This window comes from Oncorhynchus gorbuscha, linkage group LG16 (genome assembly GCF_021184085.1).
Source record: "Oncorhynchus gorbuscha isolate QuinsamMale2020 ecotype Even-year linkage group LG16, OgorEven_v1.0, whole genome shotgun sequence".
In the NCBI taxonomy this organism is placed as follows: Eukaryota; Metazoa; Chordata; class Actinopteri; order Salmoniformes; family Salmonidae; genus Oncorhynchus; species Oncorhynchus gorbuscha.
Genome location: NC_060188.1, coordinates 51,234,416 through 51,260,716, shown reverse-complemented (window position 1 = coordinate 51,260,716; position 26,301 = coordinate 51,234,416). Strand labels below are relative to the sequence as shown.

At 45.0% G+C, this 26,301-nt stretch overlaps 1 protein-coding gene and 1 long non-coding RNA gene across 3 annotated transcripts; both read left to right on the top strand.

The window, feature by feature from the left end:
* The first annotated feature begins 11,249 nt into the window (after positions 1 to 11,249).
* On the top strand, positions 11,250 to 15,647 carry LOC123999623 (complement component 1 Q subcomponent-binding protein, mitochondrial-like). 2 transcript variants are annotated; one of them, XM_046305558.1, is made up of 6 exons: positions 11,250 to 11,655; positions 12,533 to 12,683; positions 12,919 to 13,012; positions 13,121 to 13,216; positions 13,398 to 13,541; positions 15,032 to 15,647. In XM_046305558.1, the coding sequence occupies exons 1-6, from the start codon at positions 11,403 to 11,405 to the stop codon at positions 15,179 to 15,181; spliced, it is 888 nt and encodes a 295-aa protein (XP_046161514.1). In that variant the 5' UTR covers positions 11,250 to 11,402; the 3' UTR covers positions 15,182 to 15,647. The 2 variants fall into 2 exon arrangements, with proteins under 2 accessions (XP_046161514.1, XP_046161515.1); XM_046305559.1 differs by having other exon boundaries at positions 11,251 to 11,655; positions 13,416 to 13,541.
* A 6,450-nt stretch (positions 15,648 to 22,097) lies between these two features.
* Positions 22,098 to 24,279, top strand: LOC123998579. The gene is made up of 3 exons (XR_006832289.1): positions 22,098 to 22,958; positions 23,278 to 23,397; positions 23,964 to 24,279. It is a non-coding gene; the product is annotated as an uncharacterized LOC123998579 (long non-coding RNA).
* The last annotated feature ends 2,022 nt before the right edge of the window (positions 24,280 to 26,301 follow it).

The following is a 26,301-nucleotide window of genomic DNA, read 5'->3' as shown; positions in this document are numbered from 1 at the left end:
CCCCCGCTCACCCCCAACCCAGTGACAATACTGGATGGAAGCATGATAGAAAGAAGATTGACATTCTACTATTTCCTGAATCGCTAGTTTTTGTTTACACAAATATCCACAGCATAGAAAGACTCTTCAGCACTCCTTGTGTGCCAGTCCAAGGCAGAACATTTAGCATTTGGACAGGTCTGAAAGAGAGAGGGGTCTGGGTTCTTCTTAGTGATTTCTTCTACCTCTTCATGGACAAGCAGAATGTTTTATTAGAGTTGACATCTGCTGAGCGACAAAGGGCTAGATTCCTCTGGCCTATAGGCGAGTGCGCAACTATGGGGCAAAACAGACAGGGTTGGCTTAGATTGTTGACAAACTATATTTAGTCTCCAATGTTTATTGAAAAACATAAATACATTTGCACAATGAGCACTTGTTGTCTCTCAAATACATTGTTACAGTCATTGGTTAGCTAGCTTGTGAATTTGAACCATAATTGCATAGATGTGACATCAGTCAAAACAAGACATGGTATCAAGAACAAGATAAAACTAGCCCCAAACAATTCCCGACATGGCAGCTTGTCATTTTTGCTAGCTATCTTGTCAGCCAGATTCACAACGCATGGCTTTCTGCCCCATTGAAGCATGCACATTGGTTTTGTGATGTCGGTTAACCCGTCTATGACTGAAGTTACAAACTAAAGTTCCTGCTACTGTAGTTACAAGCTGACCTTTTTTCTTCATTTGTTTTCTCTCTTCCAGCTATTGCCTAATCATTGCCTGTTGCCACATATTTGCTACACAACCAGAAATGAGGTCTCATCATGATTGATGATCATTATAAATATTTGCCTGTTTTTTTAGAAGCATAGATTAACTCACAGAAGTAGGTGGTTATTCCTTGTTATTCATTCAAACATAAATATTTAACATCTGACTTAAATTAAATGTTCATATTTAAATATTGGCGCCTGATCTAACTTATTGGCTGTTTGTCATTGCTTAAAAAAACGAGACATACAGGTAACTGACAAAATAAAGGATAATAAACACTTGAGTAAATGAGGGAAACAAAGTATATTGAAAGAAGGTGCTTCCACACAGGTGTAGTTCCTGAGTTAATTAAGAGACCTTGCTATCTGGAATCCTTGGGACATCCTTATCCCATTGAAATTGAAAATGGTTTAGGGAGGGGCATCCCAAGGATATTGGATATCACTAACTCTTAATTAAGTAATTGTATAGAAATGCCCAGTTGCCCATTATTTTGGTACCATGGCTAAAAGAAGGGATTTCCGTGACTTTGAAAGAGGGGTCTCAAAGGAGTGTGTGTGTGTGCGTGTGTCACCAGATCTCAACCCAATTGAACACTTATGGCATGATGACTCCTTGCTGTCCCCAGTCCATCTGGCCGTGCTGCTGCTCCAGTTTCAACTGTTCTGCCTGCGGCTATGGAACACTGACCTGTTCACCGGAGGTGCTACCTGTCCCAGACCTGCTGTTTTCAACTCTCTAGAGACAGCAGGAGTGGTAGAGATACTCTTAATGATCGGCTATCGGCTCTTTTCAACTGCATGATTAAGTGAAGACACAGTATGACGGTACAGTATCTTCTAATGTTCTGTCTTATGTTTGCCATCTGAGGTGGCAGGCATCCTAGTGGTTAAGAGCTTTGGGCCAATAACCAAAAGGTCACTGGTTCAAATACCTGAGCCAACTAGGTGAACAATCTGTGCCCTTTGAGCAAGGCACTTATTAACACTAATTGATCCAGGGTTGCTGATCCCTGACTGCATTTAGTTGTGTTACAGCCTGAATTCAAAATTGATCAATACCATGATGACAAAGTAATATGTTTTTAGACATTTTTGTCTAAATGTATTGAAAATGAAATGCAGAAATATCTAATTTACATAAGTATTCACATCCCTGAATCAATACATTATAGAAGCACTTTTGGCGCCTATTACAGCTTTGAGTAATCGCTATGTCCATATCTGTATATCTATACCTGTATCAGCTTTGCACATCTGAATTTGGGGATTTGCTCCCATTCGTCCTTGCAGATTTTCTTAAGCTCTGTTAATTAAGTTAGATGGGGCAGTGAATCGCAATCTTCCAAGTCTTTCCACAGATTTTCAATGGGATTATAGTCGGCTTTGGCTGGGATACTCAAGGACTTTCATATTATTTCTCTGAAGCCATTCCAGCTTTGCTTTGGCTGTATGCTTGGGGTCATTGCTTGGGTTGACAGGTAGACTAGTGCTTAGAGCGTTGGACTAATAACCGTAAAGGTTGCAAGATCAAATCCTTGCGCTGACAAGGTAAAAATATATTGTTCTGCCCAAGAAACAAGGCAGTTAACCCACTGTTTCTAGGCTGTCATTGAACATAAGAATTTGTTATTTAACTGACATGCCTAGTTAAATAAAGGTTGAAAAAAACAATAATAATAATTATCCATTTGGAATGTAAATCTTATCCCCAGTCTAAGATCGTTTGCACTTGGAAGCAGGTTCTCATCAAGGATATGCCTGTATTTGCCTCCATTCATTGTTATGACACTGCCTAGAGCTGGCCCTCTGACCAAACTGAGCAACCGGGCAAGAATGACCTTGGTCAGGGATGTGACCAAGAACCCAATGACCATACTGAAAGAACTACAGAGTTCCTTGGCTAAGATGGGAGAACTTGCCAGAAGGACAACAGTCTCTAGAGCACTTCACCAATCTGGGCTTTATGGGAGAGTGTGTGAAGCATTGTGGTGGCAGCATCATGCTATGGGGATGCTTTTCAGTGGCAGTGACTGGGAGACTGGTAAGAATAGAGGGAACAATGATTAGAGCCAAATACAGGCAAATCCTTGATGAGAACCTGCTTCCGAGTGCAAACGACCTTAGACTGGGGATAAGATTTACATTCCAACAGGACAATGATTGCCAAAACAACACTAGAATGGCTTCAGAACAAGAATGTGAAAGTCCTTTGAGTGGCCCAGCCAAAGCCCAGACTTGAATCCCATTGAAAACCTGTGAAACAGGGCCTCCTGAATGGCACAGTGGTCTAAGGCCTGTTTCACAGATTTTCAATGGGATTCAAGTCTGGGCTTTGGCTGGGCCACTCAAGGACTTTCACATTCTTGTTCTGAAGCCATTCTAGAGGTGTCACCACAGACCCGGGTTCGATCCCAGGCTGTATCACAACCGATCGGGAGTCCCATAGGATGGCTCACAATTGGCCCAGCGTCGTACTGGTTTGGATGGGGGGGGGCTTTACTTGGCTCGTCACGCTCTTGTGGCAGGCTAACCTCATCGTCAGTTGAATGGTGTTTCCTCTGACACAATGTTAAGAAGTGCGGTTTGGCAGGTCATGTTTCAGAGGATGCATGACTTGACCTTCACCTCCCGAGCCCATTGGAGAGTTGCAGCGATGAGACAAGATTGAAATATAAAGTCAATAATACTTTCTGTGGAAAGACTTGAAGGTTTCGGTTCACCGCTACTCCCCATCTAATTTAACAGAGCGGAAAGATGGGCTGTCTAGCTCCCGCCTTTCCATTCTTTGGATTGGTGGATACATGTCATTTTTTGAATCCTATTTTAAATATTTGATGAGGGTTGTTGACGTCAATTGCCTGTATTCAATGGAGAGAGATGCTATGCTATACTAGCCTCATGCTATTAATATGCATAGCCATCTCGAGACAACTCTGATATAATGTCACGCCCTGGTCGAAGTATTTTGTGTTTATCTTTATGTATTGGGTCAGGCCAGGGTGTGGCATGGGGTTTTTGTATTGTGGTGTGTTTTGTCTTGGGGTTTTGGTATATAGTGGGATTGTAGCTAGTGGGGTGATCTAGCAGAGTCTATGGCTGTCTGGAGTGGTTCTCAATCAGAGTCAGGTGTTTATCCTTGTCTCTGATTGGGAACCATATTTAGGCAGCCATATTCTTTGGTTGTGTTGTGGGTGATTGTCCTTAGTGTCCAGATGTCCTTGTTCTGTGTTAGTTTACACAAAGTATAGGCTGTTTCGGTTTTCGTTACGTTTATTGTTTTGTAGTGTTTGTGTTTTTTCGTGTCAACGTTGTTTATTAAACATGGATCGCAATATACACGCTGCAGTTTGGTCCGACTCTCCTTCACCACATGAAAACCGTAACAGAATCACCCACCACAACCGGACCAAGCAGCGTGTCAACAGGCAGGAGCCGCAGGAGAGGCAACAGAGGCAGCAGCAGCAGGAGCAGCAGCAACTACAGTGGGAGGCTGCACTACTTGGAGAAATGGACTTGGGAGGAGATTCTAGACGGGAAAGGACCCTGGGAACAGCCTGGAGATTATTGTCGCCCCAAAGCCTAGCTGGAGGCAGCAAAAGCAGAGAGGCGGCATTATGAGGAGCTAGCACGGCAGAGCGGATGGAAGCCTGAGATTCAGCCCCAAAAATTTCTTGGGGGGCTCAGGGAGAATGTGGCAGAGTCAGGAGTCAAACCTGAGCCAACTCTCCCTGTTTATCGTGAGGAGCAAAGGAGGAGACCAGAACCGGTGTGTTGGTGCTTTTTGCATGGAATTCACCCGACGGAACGTGTCAGGGATTTGATGGCACCTGGGTCAGCGCTCCATACTCGTCCTGAGGTGCGTGTTAGTCGGCTGGTGAAGTTGGTGCCAGCCTCACGCACCAGGCCTCCTGTGCACATCCCTAGCCTTGCACGTCCTGTGCCAACACTGCTCTCAAGATCTCCAGTACGCCTTCACGGTCTAGCCCATCCTGTGCCACCTCCACACACCAGCCCTCCGGTAGCAGCTCCCCGCACCAGGCTTCCTGTGCGTGTCCACGGCCCAGTACCACCAGTGCAAACACCACGCATCAGGCCTACAGTGCGCCTCGCCTCTCCTGTGCTGCCGGAGCCTCCCGCCTGTTCAGCGCTATCAGAGCCTTTCTCCTCTCCTGCGCTACCGGAGTCTCCCGCCTGTTCAGTGCAGCTAGAGCCTTCTTCCTCTACAGCGCTGCTGGAGTCTCCTGTCTGCTCAGCGCAGCCAGAGCTGTCAGTCTGCATGAAGCAGCCAGAGATGTCAGTCTGCATGGAGCAGCCAGAGCTGTAAGTCTGCATGAAGCAGCCAGAGCTGTCAGTCTGCAAGGAGCTGTCAGTCTGCAAGGAGCTGCCAGTCTGCAAGGAGCTGCCAGTCTGCAAGGAGCTGCCAGTCTGTAAGGAGCTGTCAGTCTGCAAGGAGCTGCCAGTCTGCATGAAGCAGCCAGAGCTGTCAGTCTGCATGAAGCAGCCAGAGATGTCAGTCTGTAAGGAGCTGTCAGTCTGCAAGGAGCTGCCAGTCTGTAAGAAGCCGTGAGAAGTGTCAGCCCACATGGAGCAGCCAGAGAAGTTAGTCTGCATGGATCAGCCAGAGCTGTCTGTCTGCACGAAGCAGCCAGAGATGTCAGTCTGCACGAAGCAGCCAGAGATGTCAGTCTGCACGAAGCAGCCAGAGCTGTCAGTCTGCATGAAGCAGCCAGAGATGTCAGTCTGCAAGGAGCTGCCAGTCTGTAAGAAGCCGCCAGAGCTGTCAGCCCACATGGAGCAGTCAGAGCCGCCAGTCAGCGTGGAGCAGCCAGAGCCACGAGTCAGCGTGGAGCAGCCAGAGCCGACAGTTAGCATGGAGCAGCCAGATCTTTCAGTCTGCCCAGCGCCACCAGTGCCGCCAGTCTGCCCAGTGCCGCCAGTCTGCCCAGTGCCGCCAGTCTGTCCAGCGCCGCCAGTGCCGCCAGTCTGCCCAGCGCCGCCAGTCTGCCCAGCGCCGCCAGTCTGCCCAGCGCTGCCAGTCTGCCCAGCGCCGCCAGTCTGCCCAGCGCCGCCTGATCTGCCAGTGCCGCCTGATCTGCCAGTGCCGCCTGATCTGCCAGTCGGCCAGGATCTGCCAGTCGGCCAGGATCTGCCAGTCGGCCAGGATCTGCCAGTCAGCCAGGATCCGCCAGTCAGCCAGAATCTTCCAGATCTGCCAGTCAGCCAGAATCTTCCAGATCTGCCAGTCAGCCAGACTCTTCCAGATCTGCCAGTCAACCAGACTCTTCCAGATCTGCCAGTCAACCAGACTCTTCCAGATCTGCCAGTCAACCAGACTCTTCCAGATCTGCCAGTCAACCAGACTCTTCCAGATCTGCCAGTCAACCAGACTCTTCCAGATCTGCCAGTCAACCAGACTCTTCCAGATCTGCCAGATCCGCCAGTCGGCCAGGATCCGCCAGTCGGCCAGGATCCACCAGTCAGCCAGGATCTGCCAGTCAGCCAGGATCTGCTGAGACCACCAGCCAGCCATGATCTGGTAGATCTATCTACCTGCCTGAGCTTCCTCTCACTCCTGAGCTTCCTCTCACTCCTGAGCTTCCTCTCACTCCTGAGCTTCCTCTCACTCCTGAGCTTCCTCTCACTCCTGAGCTGCCCCTCAGTCCCGAGCTGCCCCTCAGTCCCGAGCTGCTCCTCAGTCCAGTAGGGTTCTGGGTGAGGACTACTAGGCCATGGTCGGCGGCAAGGGTGGACTATCCAGGGACGCGAGGAGGAGGGACTAAGACAGTGTTTGAGTGGTCCGCGTCCCGCGCCGGAGCCGCCACCATGGACAGACGCCCACCCGGACCCTCCCTGTTTTGAGGTGCGTTCGGGAGTCCGCACCTTAGGGGGGGGGGGTTCTGTCACGCCCTGGTCGAAGTATGTTGTGTTTATCTTTATGTATTGGGTCAGGCCAGGGTGTGGCATGGGGTTTTTGTATTGTGGTGTATTTTTTCTTGGGGTTTTGGTATATAGTGGGATTGTAGCTAGTGGGGTGATCTAGCAGAGTCTATGGCTGTCTTGAGTGGTTCTCAATCAGAGTCAGGTGTTTATCGTTGTCTCTGATTGGGAACCATATTTAGGCAGCCATATTCTTTGGTTGTGTTGTGGGTGATTGTCCTTAGTGTCCAGATGTCCTTGTTCTGTGTTAGTTTACACAAAGTATAGGCTGTTTCGGTTTTCGTTACGTTTATTGTTTTGTAGTGTTTGTGTTTTTTCGTGTCTACATTGTTTATTAAACATGGATCGCAATATACACGCTGCAGTTTGGTCCGACTCTCCTTCACCACATGAAAACCGTAACATATAAAGTGTTTTTTCTCAAAGTTGCTGGGATGTCACGTGTTCTACTTATATCAATACACTCGTAACAACTTAAGTATTACGAAACTTATTTTTTATCAAATAAACCTCAGATACATAAAAATAATTGTTGACCAAATTCGACACTCTCATTGACCTCCATACAAAAACTCTTTGATTGGTGGGCGAAACAATGAAAAAATGGCACCTGCTGGAGGAAGACCACAGTTTTTCTGCAAAGTTGGGCCTCCTATTCTTTTCTAACTCTACGGGATCGCCCCCCCACGGGACGCTTGAGCTAACGTGCGCTAATGTGATTAGCATGACATTGTAAGTAACAAGAACATTTTCAAGTACATGTCTTATATGGGCAGAAAGCTTATATTATTGCTAATCTAACTGCACTGTCAAATGTACAGTAGCTATTACAGTGAAAAAAGACCATGCTATTGTTTGAGGAGAGTGCACAACAACAAAGGTTTTGTTAGATAAAATCCATTTTTAAATTCAAATGTAAGAACTGGGTTCTATAGTTTGAACCCCCCTATCTAGATGTGTGAAGGTTAGTGTCTTTTAGGGAAGCTAATTATCCCTCATTTGACATTCCTGGGAGTGTATAAACTTACATTTCTTATTGCCATACAATTGTTGTATGTTCTCTATAGTTATGTACTTGAAAATGTATCAGTTGACCAATTTGACAACATTTTGAACAGTAATGCAATGGTTAATTATTCTGGTCAGGCTCCAGAGACGGGCACATCGCTCACCGCTCCGAGCATACAATTCGCCAATGTCCAGTCTCTTGACAACAAGGTTGATAAAATCCGAGCAAGGGTAGCATTCCAGAGAGACATAAGAAACTGTAACGTTCTTTGCTTCACGGAAACATGGCTCACTCGAGACACTCTATCGGAGTCGGTACAGCCAGCTGGTTTCTTTACGCATCGCGCCGACAGAAACAAGCATATTTCTGGTAAGAAGAGGAGCGGGGGGGGGTATGCCTTATGAACTCAAGTCCTTCTGTTCACCTGACTTAGAACTCCTCACAATCAAATGTCGACCGCATTATCTACCAAGAGAATTCTCTTCGAATATAATCACAGCCGCATATGTTCCCCCCCCAAGCAGACACATCGATAGCCCCGAACAGACTTTATTTGACTCTCTGTAAAGTGAGACCACATATCCTGAGGCTGAATTCATTGTAGCTGCGGATTTTAACAAGGCTAATCTGAAAACAAGACTCCCTAAATTCTATCAGCATATTGATTGTGCTACCAGGGCTGGTAAAACCCTGGATCATTGTTATTCTAACTTCCGCGACGCATATAAGGCCCTCCCCCGCCCTCCTTTTGGAAAAGCTGACCACGACTCCATTTTGTCCCAGCCTATAGACAGAGACTAAAACAGGAAGCTCCTGCGCTCAGGTCTGTTCAATGCTGGTCCAATCAATCTGATTCAACGCTTCAAGATTGCTTCGATCACGTGGTTTGGGATATGTTCCGCATTCCATCAAACAACAACATTGACGAATACGCTGTTTCGGTGAGCGAGTTTAATAGCAAGTGCACCAGTGATGTCTTACCCACAGCAACTATTAAAACATTCCAAAACCAGAAACCGTGGATTTATGGCAGCATTCACGCGAAACTGAAAGCGCGAACCACTGCTTTTAACAAGGGTAGGGTGACCGGAAATATGAATACAAACAGTTTAGCTATTCCCTCCGCAAGGCAATCAAACAAGCTAAGCGTCAGTATAGAGACAAAGTAGAGTCGCAATTCAACGGCTCAGACACAAGAGGTATGTGGCAGGGTCTACAGTCAATCACGTATTACAAAAGGAAAACCAGCCCTGTCGGAGACCAGGGTGTCTTGCGCACCAGACAGACTAAACAACTTCTTTGCTCGCTTTGAGGACAATACAGTGCCACGGACACGGCCCACTACCAAAACCTGTGGACTCTCCTTCACTGCAGCCAACGTGAGTAAAAAACATTTAAAGGTGTTAACCCTCGCAAGGCTGTAGGCCCAGACGGCATCCCCAGCCGCGTCCTCAGAGCATGCGCAGACCAGCTGGCTGGAGTGTTTACGGACATATTCATTCAATCCTTATCCCAGTCTGCTGTTCCTACATGCTTCAAGAGGACCACCATTGTTCCTGTTCCAAAGACAGCTAAGGTAACTGAGCTAAATGACCACCGCCCCCCGTAGCACTCATGTCCGTCATCATGAAGTGCTTTGAGATACTAGTCAAGGACCATATCACCTCCACCCTACCTGACACCCTAGACCCACTCCAATTTGCTTACCGCCCCAATAGATGACGCAATCGCAAACCACACTGCACACTGCCCTAACCCATCTGGACAAGATAAATATCTATGTGAGAATGCTGTTCATCGACTACAGCTCAGCATTTAACACCATAGTACCCTCCAAGCTCGTCATCAAGCTCGAGACCCTGGGTCTCGATCCCGCCCTGTGCAACTGGCTACTGGACTTCCTGACGGGCCGCCCCCAGGTGGTGAGGGTAGGTATCAACATCTCCACCCCGCTGATCCTCAACACTGGGGCCCCACAAGGGTGCGTTCTGAGCCCTCTCCTGTACTCCCTGGTCACCCACGACTGCGTGGTCATGCACACCTCCAACTCAATCATCAAGTTTGCAAACGACACTACAGTGTTAGGCTTGATTACCAACAACAACGAGACGGCCTACAGGGAGGAGGTGAGGGCCCTCGGAGTGGGGTGCAGGAAGATAACCTCACACTCAACGTCAACAAAACAAAGGAGATGATCGTGGACTTCAGGAAACCGTAGAGGGAGCACCCCCCTATCCACATCGACGGGACAGTAGTGGAGAGGGTAGTAAGTTTAAGTTCATCGGCGTACACATCACGGACAAACTGAATTGGTCCACCCACACAGACAGCGTGGTGAACAAGGCGTAGCTGCACCTCTTCAAACTCAGGAGGCTGAAGAAATTCGGTTTGTCACCAAAAGCACTCACAAACATCTACAGATGCACAATCGAGACCATCCTGTCGGGCTGTATCACCGCCTGGTATGGCAACTGCTCCGCCCACAACCATATGGCTCTCCAGAGGGTAGTGAGGTCTGCACATCGCATCACCGGGGGCAAACTACCTGCCCTCCAGGACACCTACACCGACACCTGTCACAGGAAGGCCATAAAGATCATCAAGGACAACAACCACCCGAGCCACTGCCTGTTCACCCCGCTATCATCCAGAAGGCGAGGTCAGTACAGATGAATCAAAGCAGGGACCGAGAGACTGAAAAACAGCTTCTATCTCAAGGCCATCAGACTGTTAAACAGCCACCACTAACATCGAGTGGCTGCTGCCAACATACTGACTCAACTCCAGTCACTTTAATAATGGAAAAATTGATGTAAAAATGTATCACAAGCCACTTTAAACAATGCCACTTAATATAATGTTTACATACCCTACATTACTCATCTCATATGTATATACTGTACTCAAAACCATCTACTGCATCTTGCCTATGCCGTTCTGTGCCATCACTCATTCATATATTTTTATGTACATATTCTTCATCCCTTTTTTACACTTGTGTGGATAAGGCAGTTGTTGTGGAATTGTTAGGTTAGATTACTCGTTGGTTATTACTGCATTGTCTCGCATTAACATCTGCTAACCATGTGTATGTGACAAATCATATTTAATTTTATTTATTTGGATCAGTCTAAAACTTTACGCATACACTGCTCCCATCTAGTGGCTCAAATCTGAATTGCGCCTACACTCCTGGGTGATATAACAGCCTTTCTCTCATTTAAAAAATAACGAAGGAAAACAAAATAGAAAATGCATGTTTTTTGTTTGTATTATATTTTACCAGATCTAACGTGTTCTATTCTCATACATTATTTTCACATTTCCACAAACCTCTGTGTTTCCTTTCAAATGGTATCAAGAATATACACATATCCTTGCTTCAGGTCCTGAGCTACAGGCAGTTAGATTTGGGCATGTCATTTTCGGCGAAAATTGGGGGGGAAAGGGTCCAATATTTAAGATATTTTAATACCTATTATTTTCCCCAAAAAGATTACAAAAAAAGGTTGCAAAACCTCAGTGGGCTGGACCTTGGGCCCACTTCCGGTTCAAAGTTTGAGGAGGTCAGGGTGTCCTTCCCACGTGTTTTCTCGGGTAGTAATCTGTCTGTAACGTCAGTATTGGGTAACTGATACTCTGAGTTTATTTTACTATTGTATTTTATTTTCTAGTCAAATTTACCAATCTATAAACATGCTAAAGTCTCTTTCCCGAACGGTGAGTACTGCAGTTCGGATTTCTACAACCACAATGTTTTCGGCCCGAACTCTCCAGCCGCTCACGAGATCGACATTATGTTCTCCAAACTCCGGAACCATACGGCCTTTCAGCCGGTCTCTCTGGATGATGAGCCATAACGGGGCAGCATCGGTATACAGACCAAAACTCTTCAGTTCAAAAGGATTTACTCCTGTGTCGTGTGGATGTGGATCACTACACACAGAAGGTAATAACTAGCTGGATTAAGTATCTACTGTTGTGTGAGTACGCTAGCTAATGTTAGCTATCTAGCTGCTAGCTAAATATGACATTCCTTAAAACACACCACTTCTATACGGCTATATTTACGCAGCAGGTCAAGATAATTAGGTTAAGGTTGGAAATTAAGGTTAGGGTTAGTGGAAATGCTCTCCTAACCTTCTAAATAGGACTAAAATTGCACTTGTTGAATATAATTACTATAGTTACCTGTATGTAAAGCAATGGAGGAATAACCCTTAACCGTTGTCATGTAGCTGACAGGTTTGACGAAATGCGTTTCACCCACTGTTTGGAACATTCGTTTGTGTACATCTACCCGTAGCTAGTCATATTCATAGCTAGTTAGTTTATCAGTTAAGACCGCTTGTTCTAGAGCAGTGCGGAAGGCTAAGCTGATAATGAAAAGATCAGTAACTATTGAAAGTGATATTAGCTGGCTGGTTATTCTTGATGGCATCTACATCTGGACCTGTGTGTAAGTCAATGCACATGTGACCATGGGAATGGAACATTGGTGGGTGCAATGTATAGGGGTTGGTCATAATCTGGGACATTGTGTATATACAGTTTTAACCTGTATTTAACTAGGCAAGTCTTTTAAGAACAAATTCTTATTTGCAATGACTGCCTATCCCAGCCAAATCCTCCCCTAACCTGGACGACAGTGGGCCAATTGTGCGCCGCCCTGTGGGACTTCCGATCACGGCCGGTTGTGATACAGCCTGGGATTGAACCAGGGTCTGTAGTCACGCCTCTAGCACTGCGATGCTATATATGACTAGCATGTAGCTAATACTGACTTATCTTCTGTTCTAAGATCCTATATAATTGCTCGGTTTCAGGAGACAAAGCCTTTGGAAATTTCCTTTTGGATGAAATCAAAGAAGAGAAGAAGATCCAGAAAAGCAGTACTCTTCCCAAGATGTCTGGAGGGTGGGAGCTACAGCAGAACGGCACAGAAGCCAAACTCATTAGGACAATTTCTGGAGAAAAGTAAGGCCATCTAGATATGAGTTTATCCCTGCCTGCTACACCAAGTAGATTAGTAAATGACCGGTACTGATGCAATCCCTGCAGACATTTTATTTGACTAATAATTAACCTAGATGTTGTATTAATAAATCCATAACTGCACAAAATGAACCCAGTTAACATGATTTGAAAGTAATTTGAACTACATTTTCTATAAGCGACTCTCCATTGTCTGACCTCTTGTCCTTTTACTTAGAGTGACCGTCACATTCAACGTCAACAACAGTATTCCCCCTAAGTTTGAAGAGGAGGCTGAACACGCACAGGGACAGAAGTCTGCAGAGAATGAGGTAAACCTCTTTTTACTGTCTTTTCCGAAATGGACACACACTGCACTGAACGTGTTGCACTGTTACATTGTTTAGGTTTTGAACCATGTGTATTTTGTTTCCTTAAAGCCAGATATTGTGTCTTCTCCCAACTTCGTTGTCGAGGTGACAAAACAGGCGGCAAAACATTCCTTGGTGTTTGACTGCCATTATCCTGAAGATGAGGTAAGTTATCCTACAAGTGAATCATCATTGGCTCCATGTATAGTCCAGACTAAGTTGAAACAAAATACATCTTTATCTACATAATTGGGAAGCATTCCCCCTCAGTTGCTAATCACCTAAGGCTTTATTGCTTTGTTTCTTACCACATTTAGTTAATAAGCAATATATCTGACAATGTTAGGCTAAATACATTTTGCAGGCAATCCATGGTGAAGGGGAAGAGGAGAGTGATATTTTTGCCATCCGTGAGGTCAGCTTCCAGCCTGAGGGAGATGTAGAGTGGAAGGAGACCGCCTACACACTCAACACAGACTCTCTGGATTGGGTAAGTACTGTATCTTGGTCCATCTGTCTGCAAATTAAATATCATTACAAATACTTCTGAGTGTCAATGATGACTTGACTGCCTACAATATTCAATATTGGTCTTAATGCAGCAGAAGTCACAGAAAAACAGCCATTTTTCCAGCCAAAGAGAGGAGTCACAAAAAGCATAAATGGAGATAAATTCATCACTAACCTTTGATCTTCATCAGATGACACTCATAGGACTTCATGTTACACAATACATGTATGTTTTGTTCGATAAAGTTCAGATTTATATTTTAAAAATCTGTTTACATTGACGCGGTTACATTCAGTAGTTCCAAAACATCCGGTGGCTCTCTGCAAAATCACATCAATTTACAGAAATACTCACAATAAACATTGATAAAAGATACAACTATTATGCACGGAATTATAGATACACTTCTCCTTAATGCAACCACTGTGTCAGATTTAAAAAAAACTTTATGGAAAAAGCACACCATGCTATAATCTGAGTACGACGCTCAGAGATCAAAACAACCCAAACAGATATCCGCCATGTTGTGTAGTCAACAGAAGTCAGAAATAGCATTCTAAATATACACTTACATTTGCTTATCTTCATCAGAATGCACTCCCAGGAATCCCAGTTCCACAAATGTTTGTTTTGTTCGATAATGTCCATAATTACTCGAAATACCTCCTTTTTGTTCACGCGTTTAGCCCAGTATAGAATCAATCTTTAGAATGTTTTTAACATAAATCTTCAATAATGTTCCAACTGGAGAATTCCTTTGTCTGTAGAAATGCAATGGAACTCAAGCTAACTCTCACGTGAACGCGCGTGTCCAGCTCGTGGCTCTCTGGCAGACCTCTGACTCATTCGCCCCCACTTCACAGTAGAAGCATCAAACAAGGTTCAAAAGACTGTTGACATCTAGTGGAAGCCTTGTGAAGTGCAATTTGACCCCATAGACACTGTGTATTCGATAGGCCAAGAGTTGAAAAACTACAGACTTCAGATTTCCCACTTCCTGGTTGGATTTTTTTCTCAGGTTTTTGCCTGCCATATGAGTTTTGTTGTACTCACAGACATCATTCAAACAGTTTTAGAGACTTCGGAGTGTTTTCTATCCAAATCTACTAATAATATGCATATATTGTCAACTGGGCCTGTGTAGCAGACAGTTTACTCTGGGCACCTTATTCATCCAAGCTATTCAATACTGCCCCCAGCCCAAAGAAGTTCAGAACAAATTCTTATTTACAATGACTGCCTAACCTGGGTGACGCTGGGCCAAATGGGCGCTGTCCTATGGGACTCCCAATCACGGTCGTTTGTGATAGAGCCTGGAATCGAACCAGGGTCTGTAGTGACACCTCTAGCACTGAGATGCAGTGCCTTAGACCGCTGTGCCACTCAGGAGCCCATATTATATTGCGGATCACATGGTTACAGTTTAATTTTGAAGTTCTCACTGGCCGTTCCTTTGTGGTTTACCTCAGGCCCTGTATGACCACCTCATGGACTTCCTGGCTGACCGGGGGGTTGACAACACGTTTGCTGATGAACTGATTGAGCTGAGCACTGCCATGGAGCATCACGAATACATCAAGTTCCTGGAGGACCTCAGTGGCTTTGTCAAATGCAATTAATGTTTGGAATGAATAGATTCAACAAGCTGTGTATAAACAAATTCACAAACTAAAATAATTTCAGTAAGATACCATCCCCCTCTACATTGAAAATGTGAACAAATGGAAAGTGTTTAAATTTGAGGGAAAGTATAGGCACTGATTGAAGTCATTGTCCAGTTTGGATATGTCAGTTATCATTGAGACTGTTGTATGAGTTTCTGCTGCTTTTAACAGTAATTTAAAATTGAACTACTGCTTTGCTGCAAATTTATCATTGTTGCAAATGCTTCTTTATTTTACTGTGTCTCAAAATAAGGATCGTGTATGAAGGCTGTCGTTGTCATTTGTCAACATTTTGGAAGCATGTCAGTCACTGTATGACAAAGTAATATGTTTCATAAATGTGTGGTTCAGCATGATTTTATTTCAGATAGTATCCAAGCATGGTCATTTGACATTTTATAAAAGGTGTAATGAAGATCCAGTCAGTGTCCACATAGTCACTGTACTCTGCATTCAAGTATTTGATAGTCAATACATAACCATTGAAAAAAAACGGTTATTGCTTTGACACCTTAAATGAACAATTCTATAAATCCATGCTACTTCCAATTCTAGTAAAGGACCCCTTAATACTTCATCTCAAAATATGGTTTTATTAGATGAATACATTAGGAATGTTTAACATGGTAAGTGGAGGGAGCTCAGTAGTGATACTGGCCAAGTGCCGTATTATGGCCTGGCTGACGTTCCAAACAGGAATCATTATGATAAACACTCTTCCCAAGTTACATTTACATTTTACATTACATTTAAGTCATTTAGCAGACGCTCTTATCCAGAGCGACTTACAAATTGGTGCATTCACCTTATGACATCCAGTGGGACAGTCACTTAACAATAGTGCATCTAAAACTTAGGGGGGGTGGGGTGAGAGGGATTACTTAACCTATCCTAGGTATTCCTTAAAGAGGTGGGGTTTCAGGTGTATCCGGAAGGTGGTGATTGACTCCGCTGTCCTGGCGTCGTGAGGGAGTTTGTTCCACCATTGGGGGGCCAGGGCAGCGAACAGTTTTGACTGGGCTGAGCGGGAGCTGTACTTCCTCAGTGGTAGGGAGGCGAGCAGGCCAGAGGTGGATGAACGCAGTGCCCTTGTTTGGGTGTAGGGCCTGATCAGAGCCTGGAGGTACTGAGGTGCCGTTCCCCTCACAGCTCCGTAGGCAAGCACCATGGTCTTGTAGCGGATGCGAGCTTCAACTGGAAGCCAGTGGAGAGAACGGAGGAGCGGGGTGACGTGAGAGAACTTGGGAAGGTTGAACACCAGACGGGCTGCGGCGTTCTGGATGAGTTGAAGGGGTTTAATGGCACAGGCAGGGAGCCCAGCCAACAGCGAGTTGCAGTAATCCAGACGGGAGATGACAAGTGCCTGGATTAGGACCTGCGCCGCTTCCTGTGTGAGGCAGGGTCGTACTCTGCGGATGTTGTAGAGCATGAACCTACAGGAACGGGCCACCGCCTTGATGTTAGTTGAGAACGACAGGGTGTTGTCCAGGATCACGCCAAGGTTCTTGGCGCTCTGGGAGGAGGACACAATGGAGTTGTCGACCGTGATGGCGAGATCATGGAACGGGCAGTCCTTCCCCGGGAGGAAGAGCAGCTCCGTCTTGCCGAGGTTCAGCTTGAGGTGGTGATCCGTCATCCACACTGATATGTCTGCCAGACATGCAGAGATGCGATTCGCCACCTGGTCATCAGAAGGGGGAAAGGAGAAGATTAATTGTGTGTCGTCTGCATAGCAATGATAAGAGAGACCATGTGAGGTTATGACAGAGCCAAGTGACTTGGTGTATAGCGAGAATAGGAGAGGGCCAAGAACAGAGCCCTGGGGACACCAGTGGTGAGAGCGCGTGGTGAGGAGACAGATTCTCGCCACGCCACCTGGTAGGAGCGACCTGTCAGGTAGGACGCAATCCAAGCGTGGGCCGCGCCGGAGATGCCCAACTCGGAGAGGGTGGAGAGGAGGATCTGATGGTTCACAGTATCGAAGGCAGCCGATAGATCTAGAAGGATGAGAGCAGAGGAGAGAGAGTTAGCTTTAGCAGTGCGGAGCGCCTCCGTGATACAGAGGAGAGCAGTCTCAGTTGAATGACTAGTCTTGAAACCTGACTGATTTGGATCAAGAAGGTCATTCAGAGAGAGAGATAGCGGGAGAGCTGGCCAAGGACGGCACGTTCAAGAGTTTTGGAGAGAAAAGAAAGAAGGGATACTGGTCTGTAATTGTTGACATCGGAGGGATCGAGTGTAGGTTTTTTCAGAAGGGGTGCAACTCTCGCTCTCTTGAAGACGGAAGGGACGTAGCCAACGGTCAGGGATGAGTTGATGAGCGAGGTGAGGTAAGGGAGAAGGTCTCCGGAAATGGTCTGGAGAAGAGAGGAGGGGATAGGGTCAAGCGGGCAGGTTGTTGGGCGGCCGGCCGTCACAAGACGCGAGATTTCATCTGGAGAGAGAGGGGAGAAAGAGGTCAGAGCACAGGGTAGGGCAGTGTGAGCAGAACCAGCGGTGTCGTTTGACTTAGCAAACGAGGATCGGATGTCGTCGACCTTCTTTTCAAAATGGTTGACGAAGTCATCTGCAGAGAGGGAGGAGGGGGGAGGGGCGGAGGATTCAGGAGGGAGGAGAAGGTGGCAAAGAGCTTCCTAGGGTTAGAGGCAGATGCTTGGAATTTAGCGTGGTAGAAAGTGGCTTTAGCAGCAGAGACAGAGGAGGAAAATGTAGAGAGGTGGGAGTGAAAGGATGCCAGGTCCGCAGGGAGGCGAGTTTTCCTCCATTTCCGCTCGGCTGCCCGGAGCCTTGTTCTGTGAGCTCGCAATGTGTCATCGAGCCACGGAGCGGGAGGGAGGACCGAGCCGGCCTGGAGGATAGGGGACATAGAGAGTCAAGGGATGCAGAGAGGGAGGAGAGGAGGGTTGAGGAGGCAGAATCAGGAGATAGGTGGGAGAAGGTTTGAGCGGAGGGAAGAGATGATAGGATGGAAGAGGAGAGAGTAGCGGGGGAGAGAGAGCGAAGGTTGGGACGGCGCGATACCATCCGAGTAGGGGCAGTGTGGGAGGTGTTGGATGAGAGCGAGAGGGAAAAGGATACAAGGCAGTGGTCGGAGACTTGGAGGGGAGTTGCAGTGAGGTTAGTGGAAGAACAGCATCTAGTAAAGATGAGGTCGAGCGTATTGCCTGCCTTGTGAGTAGGGGGGAAGGTGAGAGGGTGAGGTCAAAAGAGGAGAGGAGTGGAAAGAAGGAGGCAGAGAGGAAAGAGTCAAAGGTAGACGTGGGGAGGTTAAAGTCGCCCAGAACTGTGAGAGGTGAGCCGTCCTCAGGAAAGGAGCTTATCAAGGCATCAAGCTCATTGATGAACTCTCCGAGGGAACCTGGAGGGCGATAAATGATAAGGATGTTAAGCTTGAAAGGGCTAGTAACTGTGACAGCATGGAATTCAAAGGAGGCGATAGACAGATGGGTAAGGGGAGAAAGAGAGAATGACCACTTGGGAGAGATGAGGATCCCGGTGCCACCACCCCGCTGACCAGACGCTCTCGGGGTGTGCGAGAACACGTGGGCGGACGAAGAGAGAGCAGTAGGAGTAGCAGTGTTGTCTGTGGTGATCCATGTTTCCGTCAGTGCCAAGAAGTCGAGGGACTGGAGGGAGGCATAGGCTGAGATGAACTCTGCCTTGTTGACCGCAGATTGGCAGTTCCAGAGGCTACCGGAGACCTGGAACTCCACGTGGGTCGTGCGCGCTGGGACCACCAGAGTAGGGTGGCCGCGGCCACGCGGTGAGGAGCGTTTGTATGGTCTGTGCAGAGAGGAGAGAACAGGGATAAACAGACACATAGTTGACAGGCTACAGAAGAGGCTACGCTAATGCAAAGGAGATTGGAATGACAAGTGGACTACACGTCTCGAATGTTCAGAAAGTTAAGCTACGTAGCAAGAATCTTATTGACTAAAATGATACAGTACTGCTGAAGTAGGCCAGCTGGCAGTGGGTGCGTTGTTGACACTACACTAATCAAGTCATTCCGTTGAGTGTAATAGTTTCTGCAGTGTTGCTATTCGGGGGCTAGCAGGCTAGCTAGCAGTGTTGTTTACGTTACGTTGCGTTAAAAGAACGACAATAGATGGCTAGCGAACCTAGAAAATCGCTCTAGACTACACAATTATCTTTGATACAAAGACGGCTATGTAGCTAGCTAAGTAGCTAGCTACGATCAAACAAATCAAACCGTTGTACTGTAATGAAATGAAGTGAAAATGTGATACAACCTGTGAATGCGACCGGGTAGTTGAGTTCTATACAGAAGACGTTGGCTAGCGTTGGCTAGCTGTTGGCTAGCTAGCAGAGTCACCTACGTTAAGGACGACAAATAGCTGGCTAGCTAACCTCGGTAAATTAAGATAATCACTCTAAGACTACACACTCTAAACCTAAACAACACAATTATCTTGGATACGATGATACGATGATACGAAGACAGCAAAGACAGCTATGTAGGTAGCTAACACTAAACTAATCAAGTCGTTCAGTTGAGTGTAAAAGTTTCTCAGTGCAGCTAATCAGTGGACGTTAGCTAGCTGGCTAGTGAAGACTACGTTAGGACGGCGAAATACGATAATTACGCAATTATCTTTGATACAAAGACGGCTATGTAGCTAGCTGAGAAGAAATTGCTAAGATAAGACAAATCAAACCGTTGTGATATAATGAAATATAATGAAAAAAGTTATACTACCCGTTGGAGCGACGTGCAGATGCGACCACTCGCTCCAACCGGAACCGGAACGTGGTAAGTGGTACCCCGTTCCCTTTTATAGTACGCTGCTTTTGACCAGGACCCATAGGAAAGAAAATATCAATTCAGGGCCCATAAGGTACTATATAGGGAATAGGGTGCCATTTGGGATGAATCCAAGTGTTTTAACCAGTCAGTCGGGTGGCTTGAGGTTAGGCAAGATGGGATTTTCTCTTTTATTGATGGCGATTTGAATGCACAGTGATATCATGACAAGATCCTGAGGCCCATTGCCGTATCATTCATTCGCCGCCATCACCTCATATTTCAGAATGTTAATGCAAGGCCCCATGTGGAAAGGATCTGTACACAGTTCCTGGAAGCTGATAATGTCCCAGTTCTTCCATGGCCTGGCCTGCATACTCACCAAACATGTCACCCATTGAGCATGTTTGGGATGCTCTGGATCAGCGTGTGCCAGTTCCCGCAACTTCGAACAGCCATTGAAGAGGAGTCGGACAACATTCCACAGGTCACAACCAACAGCCTGATCAACTATGTGAAGGAGATGTGTTGCGCTGCATGAGGCAAATGATGGTCACACCAGATACCGACTGGTTTTCTGATCCAGGCCCCTACTTTTTTTAGAAAGGTATCTGTGACCAACAGATACATATTTGTATTCCCAGTCATGTTAAATCCATAGATTAGGGCCTCTTTAAAAAAAAAACGGATTTCCATATATGAACTGTAACTCAGTAAAATTGTTGCATGTTGCGTTAATATTTGTATTCAGTGTAAAAAAGGGCATCTTGGTTAAGGTTTCTATGAAATATGACCTATAATGTATTACAATATGAGTGAAATTGTTTTCCTTCCAAACAGCTAACCTTGTCTTGGTGATACTTTCTTAGTTATTGATTCTGAAGAAAAGTGTGACTTATAAATGTCCGTGTTCAGTTGCAGGTGGTTCTCCAAACACCAGAGAATATTCAGAAAGATAGTAAAATCCTTGTTTTGCTCCAACATCTTTGCAGGAACTAGTGGTTTCTATGCGACTCGGCCACGTGTAGAAGTAGACAGTGCATCACACAGTTCAACCAAAACAAAGATCTACACACAAGCAAGAGGCATTTCTTAGTTCTCACCAGATACAAAACATTCTGAATATTTTTTTGGGGGGAACTACCTGCAACTGAACACGAACATTCATAAAGTATCGGCAAGAAAAGGTTAGTTGAAAAATTGCTTCCAACACTTTCTGCTAGCCAAGGTATAACGCCTACTGATATACTACTTGTAAAGAAAAGCGCTTTATAAATAAATCTAATATTATTTATAAGATACACTTTTCCCCCCGAATCGAGAACTTAAAAAGCTGCTAAGACCAGGTTAGTTGAGGCTGCAGGTTGCAAGATCAAATCCCCGAGCAGACAAGATAAAAAATATATCGTTCTACCCCTGAATACGGCAGTTAACCCACTTTTCGTAGGCCAATCTTGAAAATAAGAATTTGTTCTTAACTGACTTGCCAAGTTTGAAAAAAGTTGGAAAATATTTGGTGCCATTTTCCATTGGTGTTAGACTGAGGTAAAATAGGGTATTTATCAGACATTCAGAGTTAGCCTATTCAAATGTTGACATCAATTTTCATTCCTCTGATTACTATGAAGGATCTATCACGAGTTAATGTTTTAAAATGATACTTTTTACTTGGGTGAAAGTGCAATTGCTATTATTGCCAGCAGCATACCACCCTGCATACCACTGCTGGCTTGCTTCTGAAGCTAAGCAGGGTTGGTTCTGGTCAGTCCCTGGGTGGGAGACCAGATGCTACTGGAAGTGGTGTTGGAGGGCCAGTAGGAGGCACTCTTTCCTCTGGTCTAAAAAATATCCCAATTCCCCAGGGCAGCGATTGGGGACACTTCCCTGTGTAGGAGTGTTGTCTTTCAGATGGGATTTAACAATGGGTGTCCTGACTCTCTGAGGTCATTAAAGATCCCATGGCACTTATTGTGAGACTAGGGGTTAACACCCTGGTGTCCTGGCTAAATTCACAATCTGGCCCCCAAACCATGAAGGTCACCTAATAATCCCCAGTTTATGATTGGCTCATTCTTCCGCTCCCCCGTAAAAAATATATAAGGGCCCTTGAGAGTCTCAGTGATGTGGTTAATTCCACCAATTTTTGGTTTGTTTTGTTTCTATTTTAAAAAGGAGCTCACCAAAATAATCAAATTATAAAAATAAAAAAAACTACTTTTACAACGTAAAGTGTTGATTTGATAGTCAGGTGTTAGATCAACATGTTGATCAACATAACTAATCCCGGCGATAGGCTGATTTGTAATCATGTATGAGCTGGGCTGAAACAAAAGCTTATACACACTCCTGCCATTCAGATCTGGAGCTGTCCACCCCTGTAAGTCATTTTCCTGCACTATGGGTACAATTGGAGGTGGGTTGGGGGGATTCATTTAGATGGTAATTATATATAATGCATGCTCCACTCTCAGAAGTTGAACTTGTTGACTGATGACAAGGCGGCAGCTGCTAAAAGGTGCTGCATGGTCAAATCTGATATACGCATTGGCAGTGAAGCATTTATGCTGATACGGCTTCTGCAGAAGTCAGGGCATTCATACTTCTTGCACTTCGCAGAGCAGCGTAGAGCTGTTGAGTAGAGCTGTGTGAAGGAAGTTGTCAAGGAAGTGAGTTTGTTAATACAGGACGTAATGCCACCACTTACCATCAACCAATCATGTCAGTGCGGAGCTATTCCTAAACCTCCGCATTGTTACAAAATTTGGGAGGTGTGGTGCGATGCGGTACAGAGCTCAATTTGGCCTCTGCATGCCTCCGGAGGGTCCGCTATTGCATCACACCCTCCATACAGAGCACTCGACCACATTTTCAGATCAAGCATAAATTGGCTTTAAGAAGAAGAGAGCAGCTGCAGACCAGAAGCCTACAGCCAATGCAGCACTGGTCCACACCTGTTCTGTCTGTCGGGTGAGTAGTATTAGTTGGTACTGTATGTGCCTTTAGGATCCTCTCCATGTGTAGGCTATTGTACTGGCCTGTGTGGTACAGTCTTTCTTATGTGTAGTAGTTTGTCACATTGTATAGCTTAGTTTATCATTTTTGTCTACTTTGAATTAAATCCAAGCCTGTTCCTCCATTTTGCACTTGACTTTTTTAGACGCAGACCCGAAGACATTTGAAGCAGCACTTTGAGAGCTAGCTGTCCTCATTGCTTAATTTGTATTGTGAATGGATCATTTGTGGAAATGCTATGATCACTTATCTTCTTTAACGTTGTGATTCACAGACAAATGATGACCATGATTTGAATGCTGCAACTGAGACGGAATGACTTTGAGGGAGACATGCTGAGACCCCGAGTTAGACTGGACTTGGGCCAGATATTTGTGACAACGACCTAAAAGGGGTACAGAAGCACAACAACACACCATTTAATGTTTATTATATGGCCAACCATCCCTTTAGCTACCCCTTATTCCACACTATGCCTTTTATGACCCATGGTCCCTCAACTTCCAAAACTTTGGAATTCTCCATCTTAACTCTATAAATCCACCCTACTTTCACCAAGTTCCCCTGTGCTGTTTCCTTCACTTGTTCTTCTCTTGATTGGATGACATCTAGACTGAGTAACACATTTAAAAATGTTGATGTGTACTGTTTAGGCTACCTTTTTTTTCACGTGTGTAATGATGTCCTGCATATTCTGGGTTTGACTGAATGCAGTGTTGAATGTGCTGCAATCAAATGGCAGTAGCAACATGGACCTGTTAAATTGACAAGAAGGGTGTTGATATAGCTGTGTTTAGGCAAGGCTTCCCGGTTTGGAGTCTGTTAAGTGTGTTTCTCATTCTACTGGATTTGACCTGGTATTTTATATAAAACCTACCTTATGCATCCAGTTGTTTCTCCTTTTGTATCTCACCAACCAAAAATCACAATATGCTGTTTTACATTTTGTTATTTCTGCAGGTCTAATTCTTAAAATGGAAAAGCAGAAGAATCTGTACACTCTCGGATAAAATTAACAGTTCATATGGTGCTCTTCGATGTCCCAGGTTTGTGGCAGGAATAAATCATTTAATCTTTACTTCAAGTCAGATGTTTATATGTTATGTTTAAAAGGCGTATGCATTGTTTACTATTTTGATTTATTTAAAGCAATGTAATTGCTTTAATCTGTTATCTTTTTCTCTCTTTCTTTCTCTCGGAGGACCTGAGCCCAAAGACCATGCCTCAGGACTACCTGGCCTGATGACTACTTCCTGTCCCCAGTCCACCTGGTCGTGCTGCTGCTCCAGTTTCAACTGTTCTGCCTGCGGCTATAGAACCCTGACCAGTTCACCGGACGTGCTACCTGTCTCAGACCTGTCTCTTACTCCTGAGGTGCTGACCTGTTGCACCCTCTACAACCACTGTGATTATTATTATTTGACCCTGCTGGTCATCTATGAACATTTGAACATCTTGGCCATGTTCTCATATAATCTCCCCCCGGCACAGCCAGAAGAGGGCTGGCCACCCCTCAGCCTGGTTCCTCTCTAGGTTTCTTCCAAGGTTCTTTCTAGGGAGTTTTTCCTAGCCACTGTGCTTCTACACCTGCATTGCTTGCTGTTTGGGGTTTTAGGCTCGGTTTCTGTACAGAACTTTGTGACATCAGCTGATGTAAGAAGGGATTTATAAATAATTTAATCAATTGATTAATTGTTGCCGTTCAGGTGTTTGATGTGGTGGCTAGGTGCATTCTTGTCAAATAAATATGCCAAATAAATCTGCTTATTCATTCATGATTATGGATACATTCTGCAATTAGTTCATCATGTTTTGAATCTACAACAGAACATGTCAACATGTTAGTTCCAAATTGCTTTAATACATCAGCACACCATGAATTGAAATACGGTGCCTTCAGAAAGTATTCATACCCCTTTACTTATTTTGTTGTGTTACAGTCTGAATTCAAAATCAATTAAATATATTTTTTCTCACCTATCAACACACAATACCCCATAACGACAACATGATTGAAGTCCACCTTTGGCAAATTCAGTTGTTTGAATTGGATTTAGAAAGAATATACAGGACCAGTCAAAAAATTTGGACACACCTATTCATTCAAAGGTTTTTCGACCTGGCGTGAAGCGTTGATAACCATCTCTCGGACAAAGTTACTTTCATCAATATATTTGTCTCTATTTACTCTCAGATTGTAAAATGCTAAATTAGCATGTCCTGCACGTCATCTCCAGCTGACAGCTTCAGCTACAGTACGAGCTACTTTGATTCAAAATGAAAAACAGTCAAACGTTTGGACACACCTACTCATTCAAGGGCTTTTCATTATTTTTTTACTATTTTCTACACTGTAGAATAACAGTGAAGACATCACAACTATGAAATAACACAAATTAAATCATGTAGTAACCAAAACATATATTTGAGATTCTTCAAAGTACAACAAACCCTTTGCATTGATGGCAGCTTTTCACACTCTTGGCATTCTTTCAACCAGCTTCATAAGGTAGTCACCTGGAATACATTTCAATTAATAGGTGTGCCTTGTTAGAAGTTAATTTGTGGAATTTCTGTCCTCAATGCATTTAAGCCAATCAGTTGTGTTGTGACAAGGTGGGGTTGGTATACAGAAGATAGCCCTATTTGGCAAAAGACCAAGTCCATAATTATAGCAAGAACAGCTCAAATAAGCAGTCCATCCTTACTTTAAGACATGAAGGTCAGTCAATGCAGAACATTTCAAAAATCATCAAACGCTATGATGAAACTGGCTCTCATGACCACCGCCACAGGAAAGGAAGACCCAGATTTACCTCTGCTGCAGCAGATAAGTTCATTAGAGTTACCAGCCTCAGAAGTTGCAGCCCAAATAATAAATAATGCATCACAGAATTCAAGTAACAGACACATCAACTGTCCATGAAGATTGCGTGAATCAGGTCTTCATGGTCGAGTTGCTGCAAAGAAATCACTTCTAAATACCAATAATAATGAGAAACTTGCTTGGGCCAAGAAACACAAGCAATGGACATTTGACTGGTGTAAATCTGTCCTTTGGTCTGATGAGTCCAAATGTGAGATTATTGGTCCCACTCGCTGTGTCTTTGTGAGACGCAGAGTAGGTGAACGGATGACCTCCGCATGTGTGGCTACCACCGTGAAACATGGAGGAGGGGTGATGGTGTGGGGGTGCTTTGCTGGTGACTGTCAGTGATTTATTATTTATTTAGAATTCAAGGCACACTTAACAAGCATGGCTACCACAGCATTCTGAAACGATACGCCATCCTATCTG